This window comes from Bombina bombina, chromosome 2 (genome assembly GCF_027579735.1).
Source record: "Bombina bombina isolate aBomBom1 chromosome 2, aBomBom1.pri, whole genome shotgun sequence".
NCBI lineage: Eukaryota > Metazoa > Chordata > Amphibia > Anura > Bombinatoridae > Bombina > Bombina bombina.
This window is the reverse complement of record NC_069500.1, coordinates 1,165,006,389-1,165,021,412: the sequence shown is the minus strand read 5'-3', so window position 1 is coordinate 1,165,021,412 and position 15,024 is coordinate 1,165,006,389. Positions and strand designations below refer to the sequence as shown.

Sequence of the window (15,024 nt, the reverse complement as noted above, 5' to 3'; positions counted from 1 at the left end):
TTGGGTGGGTTAGATTAGGGGTATGTGGGTGGTGGGCTGTAATGTTGGGGGGGTATTGTATGCTTTTTTTTACAGGCAAAAGAGCTGATTTCTTTGGGGCATGCCCCGCAAAAAGCCCTTTTAAGGGCTGGTAAGGTAATAGAGCTGTTAACTTTTTATTTTAGAATAGGATAGGGCATTTTTTTATTTTGGGGGGCTTTGTTATTTTTTTAGGGGGCTTAGAGTAGGTGTAATTAGTTTAAAATTCTTGTAATCTTTTTTTATTTTTTGTAATTTAGTGTTTGTTTTTTTTTGTAATTTAGTGTTTTTTTATTTTTGCAATTTAGTTTAGTTGATTTAATTGTAGGTAATTGTAGGTAGTTTAGTTAATTAATTTATTGATAGTGTAGTGTTAGGTTTAATTGTAACTTAGGTTAGGATTTATTTTACAGGTAATTTTGTAATTATTTTAACTAGGTAGCTATTAAATAGTTAATAACTATTTAATAGCTATTGTACCTAGTTAAAATAAAAAATACAAAGTTGCCTGTAAAATAAATATAAATGCTAAAATAGCTACAATATAATTATTCGTTATATTGTAGCTATATTAGGGTTTATTTTACAGGTAAGTATTTAGCTTTAAATAAATTATTTCTTATTAAATAAATTAATCCTATTTTGTTAGATTTAAATTATATTTAATTTAGGGGGGTGTTAGGGTTAGTGTTAGACTAAGCTTTAGGAGTTAATACATTTATTATAGTAGCAGTGAGGTCCGGTCGGCAGATTAGGGGTTAATACTTGAAGTTAGGTGGCGGCGATGTTAGGGAGGGCAGATTATGGGTTAATAAAATTTATTATAGGGTTTGCCAGGCGGGAGTGAGGCGGTTTAGGGGTTAATACATTTATTATAGTGGCGGCGAGGTCCGGTCGGCATATTAGGGGTTAATAAATGTAGGTAAGGTAGCAGCGACGTTGGGGGGGCAGATTAGGGGTTAATAAATATAATGTAGGTGTCGGCGACGTTGGGGGCAGCAGATTAGGGGTTCATAGGGATAATGTAGGTTGTGGCGGTGTCCGGAGCAGCAGATTAGGGGTTAATAATGAAATGCAGGGGTCAGTGATAGTGGGGGTGGCAGATTAGGGGTTAATAAGTGTAAGGTTAGGGGTGTTTAGACTCGGGGTACATGTTAGAGTGTTAGGTGCAGACTTAGAAACTGTTTCCCATAGGAAACAATGGGGCTGCGTTAGGAGCTGAACGCTGCTTTTTTGCAGGTGTTAGTTTTTTTTTCAGCTCAAACTGCCCCATTGTTTCCTATGGGGGAATCGTGCACGAGCACGTTTTTCAAGCTGGCCGCTACCGTAAGCAACGCTGGTATTGAGAGTTGAAGTGGCGGTAAATATGCCTCTACGCTCCCTTTATGGAGCCTAACGCAGCCCTTCAGAGAACTCTAAATACCAGCGTTATTTAAAATGTGCGGGGGGAAAAAAACACGCATAGCTAACGCACCCCTTTGGCCGCAAAACTAAATCTAGGTGTAAGTTTTTTATAGCATTTTTTTCTAAGTGTGAGAGGTTATACATTATTTTTTTCTGCTGTGTGTTGAGCAGAGATGCAGTTCTCAACCGTAAGCTTTCAATATAGCTGTCCAATTTTGTGTCGCTTCCTGGTGCAGGTGGGAAGATTGTGTTCTTTTTCCTTCCATTTTAGTCCTCCATAGTGCTGGTATTTTCTTTGTCATAGAAGAATTATTTTAGCCGCAATCTCCTGAAGAATTCTTCTAAGTCTGAGTACAGTTGGATTTTGTCTAGATTTGTACTTGGACAGAATGAAAATCCTTTACACAGTACTGATATCTCTTGCCCTGACAGGTGGTAGTTTGAAAGGTTCACAATCCCTGAGTTTTCTGTGTGGTTTTCTTGGTTGGTGACAGTTTGTGTTTTGAATGAGATGCTGTTATTGTCTGTGGACGTTTGGTCATTTGTTGTTGAAGTTGTAGTTGATCTTTCACCTGGAGCTCTGTTTTCTTGCATTTGGTGTTTTATTCTGTTTTGTGACAGACATACAAGTTTCTTCTTTTTCTTCTCGATACAATTTTGTTGTTGTGCTTTGTGGAAGTGTTGCATTTCTTTTTTAATTTCTTCATTGTACCCATTATTTTCTTGTAGTTTTTGTAGTAGGAGCTGCTTTTGGTCTTTTATGTTTTGCTTTTTGCTGTATAGTTGATGAATTAGGTTATTTCTCAGTTTTTCACTGGTACGTCTGCAAAGTTTTTCAGCATACTCAGTTATGAGTGGTTGCAAGTGGATTCTTAAAGGGCCACTAAACCCAAAATCTTTCTTTCATGATTCAGATAGAACATACAAATTTAAACATTACAATTTACCTCTATTATTTATTTTGCTTCATTTTTTAGATATCCTTATTTGAAGAAAAAACAATGTACATGGGTGAGCCAATCACATGAGGCTTCTATGTGCAGCAACCAATCAGCAGCTACTGAGCATATCTAGATATGCTTTTCAGCAATGAATTTCAAGAGAATAAAACAAATTAGATAATAGAAGTAAATTAGAAAGTTGCTTAAAAATTCATTCTCTATCTGAATCACAAAAGAAAAAATTTGGGTTCAGTGTCCCTTTAATTTTCAGTCCATTTGGAATGAGATAAATTTTTTTGCAGGATGATAGGAAGTATATATCACTGTTGATCTGTGTTTCTTTTGTGATCAGTTTCATGATTTGCTTCTTATTATGACTATATTCAGTATCTTCCATAGTCACGTTGATTGGAGTAGCCGTGTTAGTCCAGAGATTTAGATATCAAAATAACAAGAGTATTGTATTGAGCAATGATACTTTTTTTTTATTGGACTAACACTATACATTTATAAATTGACAAGCTTTCGGAAGAGTTCCTTCCTTTATCAAGTCTGAAGCAATACTGACCAATTCAATGGAATTTACAGATTATATCTTAAAATACAGAATAACTAAGAAGACAGAAAGTGCAGGGAGAGGAGGTGTTGTAAAAATCATGAGGGGGCTTAGGTAAAAGGCAGACAGTGTCCAGTGTAGGAGAACAGACGGGAAATATATAGCTATACATAGAGCATATACTGACATAAAGTTATATATCAACATTGAATCAATATCTATAAAGATGTGAAATTGTATATACAGGGGGAATACAAAAGTTAAAAAAGACAAAAGTGTGGACATAGGCTTACCTGTGTACCAATGTATAAAGAATGTGGAATATACAATGTAATTGACTAAATGAAAGTACATTACCAAAAAATTCTGATAATGTGTTAAGAATCCACATTTAGTCCAGAATTAAACAAGTTGAAGTGCATTATCATTTTCATTTCAAAGGTTTTCTTTCCATGGTGTTTTTGAAGTTGCCTCTGAGAATTTTGATTTTGAGTATAAATTCTGTAAGTTTAATTCTGTAAGTCTTCTTCCATGCGGCTCCATAATCTTCATCCACAGCGGAGTCGGCGCGGAGGGGAGGTCTGGAATATTAAATGCAAGTTCAATTCAGCCAATACAATTTCAGTAGCTCTCATCCTATTGGCTGATTTTGAAATAGGATGAGAGCTACTGAAATCTTATTGGCTGATTTCAACAGCCAATAGGATTTCAGTAGCTCTAATCCTATTGGCTTTTTTGAAAAATTAAGCCAATAGGAATGCAAGGTACCCCAAATTGATTGCGGTACCTTGCATTCAATATTCAGTATACGATGGACATTGGATGAAGAGGATCCTCCATGCCGCCGAGGACCACTGCCGCCGCTGAGGACCGCCGACGCTGCCACAGATGACCACCGCCGAGGACCTCCGCTCCATGCCGCCTTCAGTGTGGATGATGATGGACCCACCTGGAAGAAGACCTTCTCCGCCAGACTTCTGAAACCGTGAGTACCTATTTGGGGCTTTAGTGTTAGTTTCTTTTTAATTTTTTTTGTTTGTTTTTTTAGTTTTGAGTTTATTAGGCAATTTGCAAAAGAGTTGAATGCCCTTTTAAGGGCAATGCTCATACAAATGCCCCTTTAGTGGTAATGGATAGTTTAGGTGCATTAGTGTTAGTTTTTTTTATTTTGGGGGGGTTTGGTGGGTGGGGGGTTTTACTGTTAGGGGGGACTTGTTTATTTTTAATGTAAAAGAGCTGATTTATTTAGGCCAATGCCCTACAAAAAGCCCTTTTAAGTGCTATTGGTAGTTTATTCTTAGATTAGGGGGTGTTTTTATTTTGGAGGGGTTTTTATTTTCATAGGGATTAAGTTTAATTTTTTATTTTGGAAAGTGTTGTTTATTATTTTTTTAAATGTTAGCCTTTTTTATTTTTTGGAATTTTAGATTAACCCCTTAATGACAACTGACGTACCAGGTACGTCATGCATTAACAAGCAGTTAATGACAATGGACGTACCTGGTACGTCAGTTGTCTAACAGAGTGCTGGAAGCGATCACAAATGCTTCCAGCAGCTCTGAGGGTATTGCAGTGATGCCTCGATATGGAGGCATCCTGCAATACCACTTTACAAGCCCCCGATGCAGAGAGAGCCACTCTGTGGCCCTCTCTGCACCGGTAGCGATAGTGCCGGGTGTGAGGGTGCGCGTGCACGATGTGCGCGTGTGCACGTGAGCATGCATGTGCGCGCGCGTGCACGTGCACCCATTAGCCACACTGACACCAATGAATGAGGGCAGAAAGGGGAAAAAAAAGGGATTTTTTTTTTAAAAAAATATAAAAGGATCTGGGAGGGGGTGGGGGTATTGTGGGGGGGCTGCTACACTACAGAAATAGTTTTTTTAAGTAAAAACAAAATAAAAATACTTTTTGGGGGGTTTTTGGGGCCAAACTGGGTACTGGCAGACAGCTGCCAGTACCCAAGATGGTGGTAATTAGGTAGGGGAGAGGGTTAGAGAGCTGGAGGGGGGATCAGGGAGGTTGGGGCTAAGGCAGGGGTCCATCACAGCTAAAAAAGACTTTCTGCCAGTACTTAAGATGGCGGGAACAATTGTGGGGTGGGGGAGGGAAGAGAGCTGTTTGGGAGGGATCAGGGGGTGGGATGTGTCAGGTGGGAGGCTGATCTCTAAAATTAACCCTGCAAGCTCCCTACAAGCTACCTAATTTAACCCCTTCACTGCTGGGCATAATTAACGTGTGGTGCGCAGCAGCATTTAGCGGCCTTCTAATTACCAAAAAGCAACGCCAAAGCCATATAAGTCTGCTATTTCTGAACAAAGGGGATCCCAGAGAAGCTTTTACAACAATTTCTGCCATAATTGCACAAGCTGTTTGTAAATAATTTCAGTGAGAAACCTAAAATTGTGAAAAATGTTACGTTTTTTTTTTTTATTTGCTCGCATTTGGCGGTGAAATGGTGGCATAAAATATACCAAAATGGGCCTAGATCAATACTTGGGGTTGTCTACTACACTACACTAAAGCTAAAATTAACCCTACAAGCTCCCTAATTAACCCCTTCACTCCTGGGCATAAAACACGTGTGGTGCGCAGCGGCATTTAGCGGCCTTCTAATTACCAAAAAGCAACCCAAAAGCCATATAAGTCTGCTATTTCTGAAAAAAGGGGATCCCAGAGAAGCATTTACAACCATTTGTGCCATAATTGCAGAAGCTGTTTGTAAATAATTTCAGTGGGAAACCTAAAGTTTGTGACAAATTTTGTGAAAAACTTTTTTTTTTTTTGATCGCATTTGGCGGTGAAATGGTGGCATGAAATATACCAAAATGGGCCTAGATCAATACTTTGGGTTGTCTTCTAAAAAAAAATATATACATGTCAAGGGATATTCAGGTATTCCTGACAGATATCAGGGTTCCAATGTAACTAGCGCTAATTTTGAAAAAAAGTGGTTTGGAAATAGCGAAGTGCTACTTGTATTTATTGCCCCATAAATTGCAAAAAAGAAGAACATGTAAACATTGGGTATTTCTAAACTCACGACAAAATTTAGAAACTATTTAGCATGGGTGTTTTTTGGTGATTGTAGATGTGTAACATATTTTGGGGGTCAAAGTTAGAAAAAGTGTGGATTTTTCCATTTTTTCCTCATATTTTATTATTTTTTTTTTTAGTAAATTATAAGACATGATGAAAATAATGGTATCTTTAGAAAGTCCATTTAATGGCGAGAAAAACGGTATATAATATGTGTGGGTACAGTAAATGAGTAAGAGGGAAATTACTAAACACAAACACTGCAGAAATGTAAAAATAGCCATTGTCATTAAGGGTAAGAAAATTGAAAAATGGTCCGGTCATTAAGGGGTTTATGTAATTTTTTTTAATTTTAATTGTAATGCAGTTTTTTTATGCTATTAAAAGGTTAATTTAGGGGGTGTTAGGTTAGGGGGCTTAGTCATTAAATTATTTGTTTGCATTGTGGGGGTTGGCAGTTTAGAAGTTAATAGGTAAATTAGGTTTAATGCGTTGTGGGGGTTGGCGGATTAGAAGTTAATAGATGTATTAGGTAGTTTGCGATGTTGTGGTTGGTGGATTTAGGGGTTAATTTGTGCGGGCGGTTAGTTTATTTTTTTCTTATTAGATCGTACGGGCGGTTTGTTGTTTTTTTTTATTACATATTGCGGGCGGTTATGTTTTGTTTTTTATTACTTATTGCGGGTGGGTTTTTTTTTTTTTTTTTGTAATGCTCCGTTTGCCTTTGCTGCATCCTGGTGGATTCCGAAAATGGCAGGGTGGTGAAACATTTTGTTTGCTGCCTCGCACTGCTAACATTCCTTGAGGATTTGTGCACAACTGGCGACACCGACGGACGTGTTACAAAAGCGATTATAGTATAGATATATATAAATATATACTGTGTGTGTATATATATATATATATATATATATATATATATATTGTTATTGAGATATATATATATATATATATATATATATATATATATATATATATATATATAGCAGAATGGGGGGGTTTCAGGCGAGCAACTTTGACTATATATTTAAGCCTGTTACAGAAGTTAAAAACATAGTAAAATAATATGTTTAATGTAATAATAATAATGCTGTAATGAATGGAGCAATTTCATTTTTATATTAGAATGTTACTTTAAAGGGACATAAAACCCAAAATTTTTAGGTTTTCAATTTATTTATATTATCAAATTTGCTTCCTTCTTTTGTTATTCTTTGTTAAAGAGATATCTAAATTAGTAGTGTGCACATGTCTGGAGCATTATATTAAAAGAAATAGTGTTGCTATCTAGTGCTCTTGCTAATGTAAAACATTGTTGCAAAACTACTGCCATATAGTACTGCAGACACGTGCACGCTCCTGCACTTACCTTGCTGCTTTTCAACAAAAGTTACTAAATAAACTGAGAAAAGTTGATAACAGAAGTAAATTGGAAAGTTGCTTAAAATTGTATGTTCTATCTAAATCATTAAAGTGTAAAATTGGGTTTTATGTCCCTTTAAGAAATATAGTACAGAAGGTATCAGTATTTGCATGTTGGAAAATGTAACTGCTCATTTATCTTTCCTTTAAAAGGATCAGCCAAGCAAGGAGCTGGAAGAGCAACTGCGTTCTGTATCCAGTGTGGATGAACTTATGACAGTGCTTTACCCAGAATACTGGAAAATGTTCAAGTGTCAACTAAGGCAAGGTGGTCTATCCGGGTTTGATGCTAGAAGAGATGATAGCATGAAATTTGCAGCTGCACATTATAATGCCGATATCTTAAAAAGTAAGTGCAGAATATAAACCCCAGTACTAAAACTAGACCGGCAGCTACTTAAAAAAGAAAACACGTTGCCATCTAATATATAGCCAAGAAATACTACAATATAGTGTAGGCTTAGTTGTGTTTTTATCTTTCCCAGTTTTGTCTTAGAAAACATGTACCTAAATACCCAGGGAATTGATCGTAATCTATTGTTTGATAATTATGTGCATGTTAACCGATTCAGATGAACCATTTTCAATGTTTATGCAATCACAATCAGCCATTTAATTGTTTAAAGCACTTAATACCTAACTAACATGGCCATTTTCCACAAATAAAACACCAGAAAACCACAAAAAGTTTGTGAATGTAACATTGTTGTAAGCATACGTGAAACACACTGACATTACCCCGCCATATTATAAAATCAGAGAGCAATGTCGCTAAACATATAGAGGTGCTACCTGCTCAATTAAAGTTAAGACATTTTTACCAAGCGCGTTTTGCACTAATAAAAATTAGCAAATGTTATAACCCAACAAACACACATGTCCATTATACCTATAATGCATTTTTCCAAACACATATCTCTGTGGTTTTGGAGCATAACAGGTTAATTGCCACCTCTTCCATAAGCATCATTACATACTATTAAAAGAGGATTATTTAAAGGGACAGTAAACATCCTGTAATTACAAGTAGTTTCTGTTGAGTTTCTATAGAATAACATATCAGCCAAGTTTTAATGTTTTTAAAATAAATTAACATCCTTTTTACTGCAGTTGTTTTATAACAGCTTAAAGGGACAGTCTAGTCAAAATTAAACTTTCATGATTCAGATAGGGCATTCAATTTTTTTTTTTTTTATTCATTTATTTATATTTCAACAGTGTATACAAGTAACAAAAAGCAAAAAAATAAATTAAACATTTTCCATTCTCCTTACAAGGTAGCAAAAATTCTTTGCGAATCATAACAGGAGAACATAACTTGAAAAAAAAACAACTCCTTGGGGCCTATAGTTTCATGATTATAATATACAAAAAAAGAAAAATAGGCACTTATATTTTAAATATTAACATCCTGTCCTCTTAAGTTTAGAGCTACACTATTGAACCTTTTCCCTCTAACCTAAAAAAATGAGAAATAAAATTAAAAAAAAATAAATAAAATAAAATGAAAAAAAAAAAAAATAAGTAAATAAAAATGTATTAATCTATGTATGACAGAGTGAGAAACGGCAATTGTTGATAATTCAGCCCTTTATAAGAGGGCAAGCCCCATTAAACAATAAAGTCACAGAAGATTCACCTTAGGGTGGGATACTGTCAGTGATCCTATTCAGGTAAAATTAGTTATCTTAACCCGCCTTGGACTGAGTTTACACCTGTCCACTGAAAAAAACAAAGGACAACCGAAAAACAAAAGACAAACAGACAAACAAAACACACACACAAACAAAAAAAACAAAAAAAAAAAAAAAAGGAAGAAATTCCCGCCCTCCCCGCCCCTTCCGCCTACCATATACCCAGAAGGACTAATTCTGAGTTTTGAAATGGAAAGATCATATATTCAATTTCATCCTCCGAAAGTGTTTTAATAAAAACTGCCCATTTATTAAAAAAGTTCTTTATATCCTCTTCATTGTCTATATCTGCATCTTTTTGCTCTAATATGCATTGTTTTTTCAAACAATTCTGAATTTCAGAAACACTAGGGACGGAGCGCATTTTCCATTTTTTCCCTATCAGATATCTAGTAGCTAAGATAGAAGTGGACACCAGCTTATCGTTTGGATGATGTTCATTTGGGTTATCAAGACATAATATAATCTGGTATAGAGAAAGGGTTATTGGGGAAATTTTCACCACAAAGTTCAGCCAGTATTCTAATTTATACCATACTCTTCTGATTTTTGGGCAGAACCAAAACATGTGTTCAAGGTCAGCTGCTGGGAGTGAGCATTTAGGACATCTGTCAAATTCCAAATTGTGAACCCTGTGGCCCTTCTCCGGGGTGAAGTATGCTCTATGAAGCAACTTTAGGGCATTCAATTTTAAACAACTTTCCAATTTACTTCTATTATCTAATCTGTTTTATTCTCTTGCTATCATTTGTTGAAGGAGCAGCAATGCACTAATTGTTTCTAACTGAACACATGGGTGAGCCAATCAAAATCAATATATATATGAAGCCACCAATCAACAGCTAGAACCTAGGTTCTCTGCTGCCCCTGAGCTTGCCTAGATAAATCTTACAGCAAAGGATAACAAGAGGAGGAAGCTAATTAAATAATAGAAGTAAATTGGAAAGTTGTTTAAAATTGTATTCTCTATCTGAATTATGAAAGACATTTTGGGGGTTTTATGTCCTTTTATCGCTAGCCGTGGAAATAATGTTTATATGAAGTACATTATTTTGAGATATCTTGAAAAGTCAGCAGGGTGCATTTCAAGTTCTGAGACCTAGGGGCCGAATTATCATTGTCTGGCAGACATGATACGCTGTAGTGTATCATGGCCGCCAGTCATCGCTGAATGCCGACAGGATACGCTGTCTGCATTTAACATTGCTCAAGCAGTTCTAGTGAACTGCTTGTTCAATGCTGCCCCCTAGCAGTGGGTGCAATGCCATCGCTAGCAGGGGGTGCCAATCAACCCGATCGTATAGGATTGGGCGGATTGATGTCCGCAGCCTCAAAGGCGGCAGTTCAGTTAAGGAGCAACGGTCTTAAGACTGTTGCTTCATAACTGCTGTTTCTGGCGAGCCTAAAGGCTCGCGCGGAAACAAGGGCATCAGGGGCTATTCGGCCCTTGATTAATCGACCCCCTATCCTCAATTTTCAGGGATAAATCACATGAAAGGAAGCAAAATAAACAATGCAAGCATTGCCAAGTTGTTTCATTAAGCTTAACTAAACATTTAAATTACAATTTTAAGGTGTTTACTGTGCACTGAATCTACAGTGATGTATTTGCTAAACCACCAAAATCACCATTTTGCTTGTCATTAATTGTTATTTACTGAAAACAAGTACAATATTAGTTTAGAATGGTGGATAACGTGTTCATGCTAATTGTGCACACTTCATAATGTGATAAATAGCTATGGTCTTACTGTTAATACAAACACAATTCAAAAACTTTCACTCATATAAAAGACTTTTATGGAGTTGTACAATGAAATTTAGGTCTGATAAAGCTTGAATGCTAAGCTGAACTGATAGACCCCCAAAAAACACTCTAGTAGTGAAATTTAAATTAAATAATTTCTATAGCATTTTCATATGTCTTTAATGCAAATTAGCAAGTGCTTATCGATTACTTTAGGATTTAAAAAGCGCTAAATTTGAAGGCGGTAATTTGCATTGTTTAACATAAACACAAGCATATTGATTGCACTAATACTGCTCTGTGATATCCATTGAAAAATAATGGTTGTGCTAAAAAGGTTTTGGTGTTGAAGATTCTTTATATAAAGGTCTTAACCAGCCACTTGTAATACAAGATTGTTATTGTTTGATTGTGCAGGGCCATGTGCAAGATAATGCTCCACGTGTCATTGATTACACTGCACTTGTAATTTAGCCCTACATGTGTAACATTGTTAAAACATTGTTGCAAATGCAGCTGCTATATAATGCTCACTCCTGAGCCTACTTCAGTATGCTATCATGGAAGGGGGCTATGTTTCAGCAAAGACTACCAAGAGCAAGTAGTAATTTTGATATTGAAAGTAAATTGGATTTTTTTTCTCTCTTTAAATGATACACATTATCTAAGTCATGAAAGTTTAATTTGACTTCCATGACCCTTTGATAATATTCTGCCTATTTATGTGTAATTGTGTGTAAGATATAACTTGTGAACTTCCCTATGAATTGGCAGGTATTGATAATGAGTGGAGAAAGACTCAGTGCATGCCACGGGAGGTGTGTGTAGATGTGGGGAAAGAGTTTGGAGCAGCAACAAACACCTTCTTCAAACCCCCATGTGTATCCGTCTACAGATGTGGGGGGTGCTGCAACAGTGAGGGACTGCACTGCATGAACATCAGCTCAACCTACGTCAGCAAAACGGTAAGTCGCATAAAAAGCGCATATGCGCTAGAAAGTGTCTGTGCAAACCCACAAAGACAAATAAAATATATTGTTATCCTTCTAGCATATTATTATTATTATCAGTTATTTGTAACATAGAACATTTTACTAGAACAATACTTGTAAAAGAATGAAAACACAATGGAGCAGCATTTAGTTTGTTTAAGGTGCAACAGACTGATCATACTGTAAGATGTCAGTTTTGGCAGTGTATTGCGCACTTTGAGAGATCAAAAATCATTTTCTGTATACGAGTGTAAATCTGAAAAATGTCAGACTGTGCTACGGTCATGATGACCAGAATTACATAATTCAAATGATTTTTATTTAAGATTAATTTGCACTCAGGTTTAGAATGTTGTCACTTAATTAAATAACAGAAGGTTAGAATGTTTTGTTGTTAAATAATAATATTGAATTAAACCTGAAGGATGCACATGTTTCTGCTACCATTTTCTATATGGAGACACAAAAAAAAGACTAACTAGTAAGTTAGGAAAGCTAAAGTTCATGCAAAAACGAAGATAGCACAGGCAGTAAGAAATGAGATAAACTTTTTTTGATATATCAGCTAAAGGAGAAAAACTTTGGGTGGAATAGTAAAACTAAAAACAAGTGACAGTAGAATGGTGTAAGGTAGGGTGACCATATTGCTGCTTTAAAAAGGGACACATATGAAAAATACATATGTCAGGGATGTTTTTAGGGCTGTTTAAAGAAATGTTTTGTATAAGAACCCTGACATATGTATTTTTCGTATGTGTCCCATCTTAAAGCGGCAATATGGTCAGCCTATTGTAAGGTTATAATCCAATTGCAGACTGTCTAAATGATTACTTCTCATAAATAAAAAGAGAGAAGCGCTCAGCCTGGGAACGAGCAATAGCATAATAGTTTGTTCTATGGCTAGTTACCACCCTAGGAGCAGCCTCTTTTTGCTCAACATGTGCCTTTCACATAGAATAAATAGTATATTAGTCTGATCCTGACTAAACAGTGCAGTCCAGTCACCAAATACCAGGCAATCCCTCTCTGAACAAGAGAAAAAGCAAAACCCCAGACGTACGTTTCAGCCTAATTATGACCCTGAGTAAAGTTTCCCTATGGGTGATGTGAGAAACCAGACGTGGACCGTTGCTCAGTGTGCCTAGAGAGATATGGCTGCACCTCACTGATGAGGCTCACACTAGACTGAAACGTATGTCTGGGGTTTTGCTGTTTTTCTCGTTCATAGAGGGATTGCCTGGTATTTTGGGACTGGACTGCACTATTTAGTCAGGATCAAACTGATATACTACAGGAAGGTTCATATCTGTGAAAGGCACACGTTGAGCAACACGAGCATGCTCCTATGGTGGTAACTAGCCATAGAACAAGCTATTATGGTATTGTTCGTTCCCAGGTTGAGCACTTCTCTCTTTTTATTTATGCAAATTATGACCCTGAGGGAATTCTCCCTAAGGGTGATGCAGAAAACCATACGTGGACCCGTTGCTCAGTGTGCCTAGAGGAATATGGCTGCACCTAACGAGGCCCACGCTAGGCAGAAACGTACATCTGGGGTTTTGCTGTTTTGCTCGTTCAGAGAGGGGTAGCCTGGTATTTCTGGACTGGGCTGCACTGTTTAGTCAGGATCAGACTGATATACTACAGGATGGACACTTTGGTGAAAGGCACGTGTTAAGCAAAAAGAGGCTTCTCCTAGGGTGGTAGCTAACCATAGAACATGCTATTATCCTATTGTTCATTCCCAGGTTGAGTGTCTCCCTCTTTTTATTTAATAAATGATTACTTCTATCTTCTTCTTTTCTAAAAATGGAAATGGACTTAGCATTAATCTTTTTACAGAGGATGAGATTTCTCCAACATAGGTGTGTCCGGTCCACGGCGTCATCCTTACTTGTGGGATATTCTCTTCCCCAACAGGAAATGGCAAAGAGCCCAGCAAAGCTGGTCACATGATCCCTCCTAGGCTCCGCCTACCCCAGTCATTCTCTTTGCCGTTGTACAGGCAACATCTCCACGGAGATGGCTTAGAGTTTTTTAGTGTTTAACTGTAGTTTTTATTATTCAATCAAGAGTTTGTTATTTTGAAATAGTGCTGGTATGTACTATTTACTCAGAAACAGAAAAGAGATGAAGATTTCTGTTTGTATGAGGAAAATGATTTTAGCAACCGTCACTAAAATCCATGGCTGTTCCACACAGGACTGTTGAGAGCAATTAACTTCAGTTGGGGGAACAGTGAGCAGTCTCTTGCTGCTTGAGGTATGACACATTCTAACAAGACGATGTAATGCTGGAAGCTGTCATTTTCCCTATGGGATCCGGTAAGCCATGTTTATTAAGATCGTAAATAAGGGCTTCACAAGGGCTTATTAAGACTGTAGACTTTTTCTGGGCTAAATCGATTCATTATTAACACATATTTAGCCTTGAGGAATCATTTATTCTGGGTATTTTGATATAATAATATCGGCAGGCACTGTTTTAGACACCTTATTCTTTAGGGGCTTTCCCAAATCATAAGGCAGAGCCTCATTTTCGCGCCGGTGTTGCGCACTTGTTTTTGAGAGGCATGACATGCAGTTGCATGTGAGAGGAGCTCTGATACTTAGAAAAGACTTTCTGAAGGCGTCATTTGGTATCGTATTCCCCTTTGGGCTTGGTTGGGTCTCAGCAAAGCAGATACCAGGGACTGTAAAGGGGTTAAAGTTAAAAACGGCTCCGGTTCCGTTATTTTAAGGGTTAAAGCTTCCAAATTTGGTGTGCAATACTTTTAAGGCTTTAAGACACTGTGGTGAAAATTTGGTGAATTTTGAACAATTCCTTCATGTTTTTTCGCAATTGCAGTAATAAAGTGTGTTCAGTTTAAAATTTAAAGTGACAGTAACGGTTTTATTTTAAAACGTTTTTTGTACTTTGTTATCAAGTTTATGCCTGTTTAACATGTCTGAACTACCAGATAGACTGTGTTCTGAATGTGGGGAAGCCAGAATTCCCATTCATTTAAATAAATGTGATTTATGTGACAATGACAATGATGCCCAAGATGATTCCTCAAGTGAGGGGAGTAAGCATGGTACTGCATCATTCCCTCCTTCGTCTACACGAGTCTTGCCCACTCAGGAGGCCCCTAGTACATCTAGCGCGCCAATACTCCTTACTATGCAACAATTAACGGCTGTAATGGATAATTCTGTCAAAAACATTTTAG

General features: G+C 36.9%; 1 protein-coding gene across 1 annotated transcript in view; it reads left to right on the top strand.

Annotated features, from left to right (window-relative positions):
- The window catches only part of VEGFC (vascular endothelial growth factor C), a 357,502-nt gene that overhangs the window by 213,376 nt on the left and 129,102 nt on the right, over positions 1–15,024 (top strand). Inside the window, exons 2-3 of the mRNA XM_053703855.1 lie at positions 7,534–7,729; positions 11,596–11,786. Of these exons, the coding sequence (XP_053559830.1) occupies positions 7,534–7,729; positions 11,596–11,786 (387 nt within the window). The remainder of the gene's footprint in view (positions 1–7,533; positions 7,730–11,595; positions 11,787–15,024) is intronic.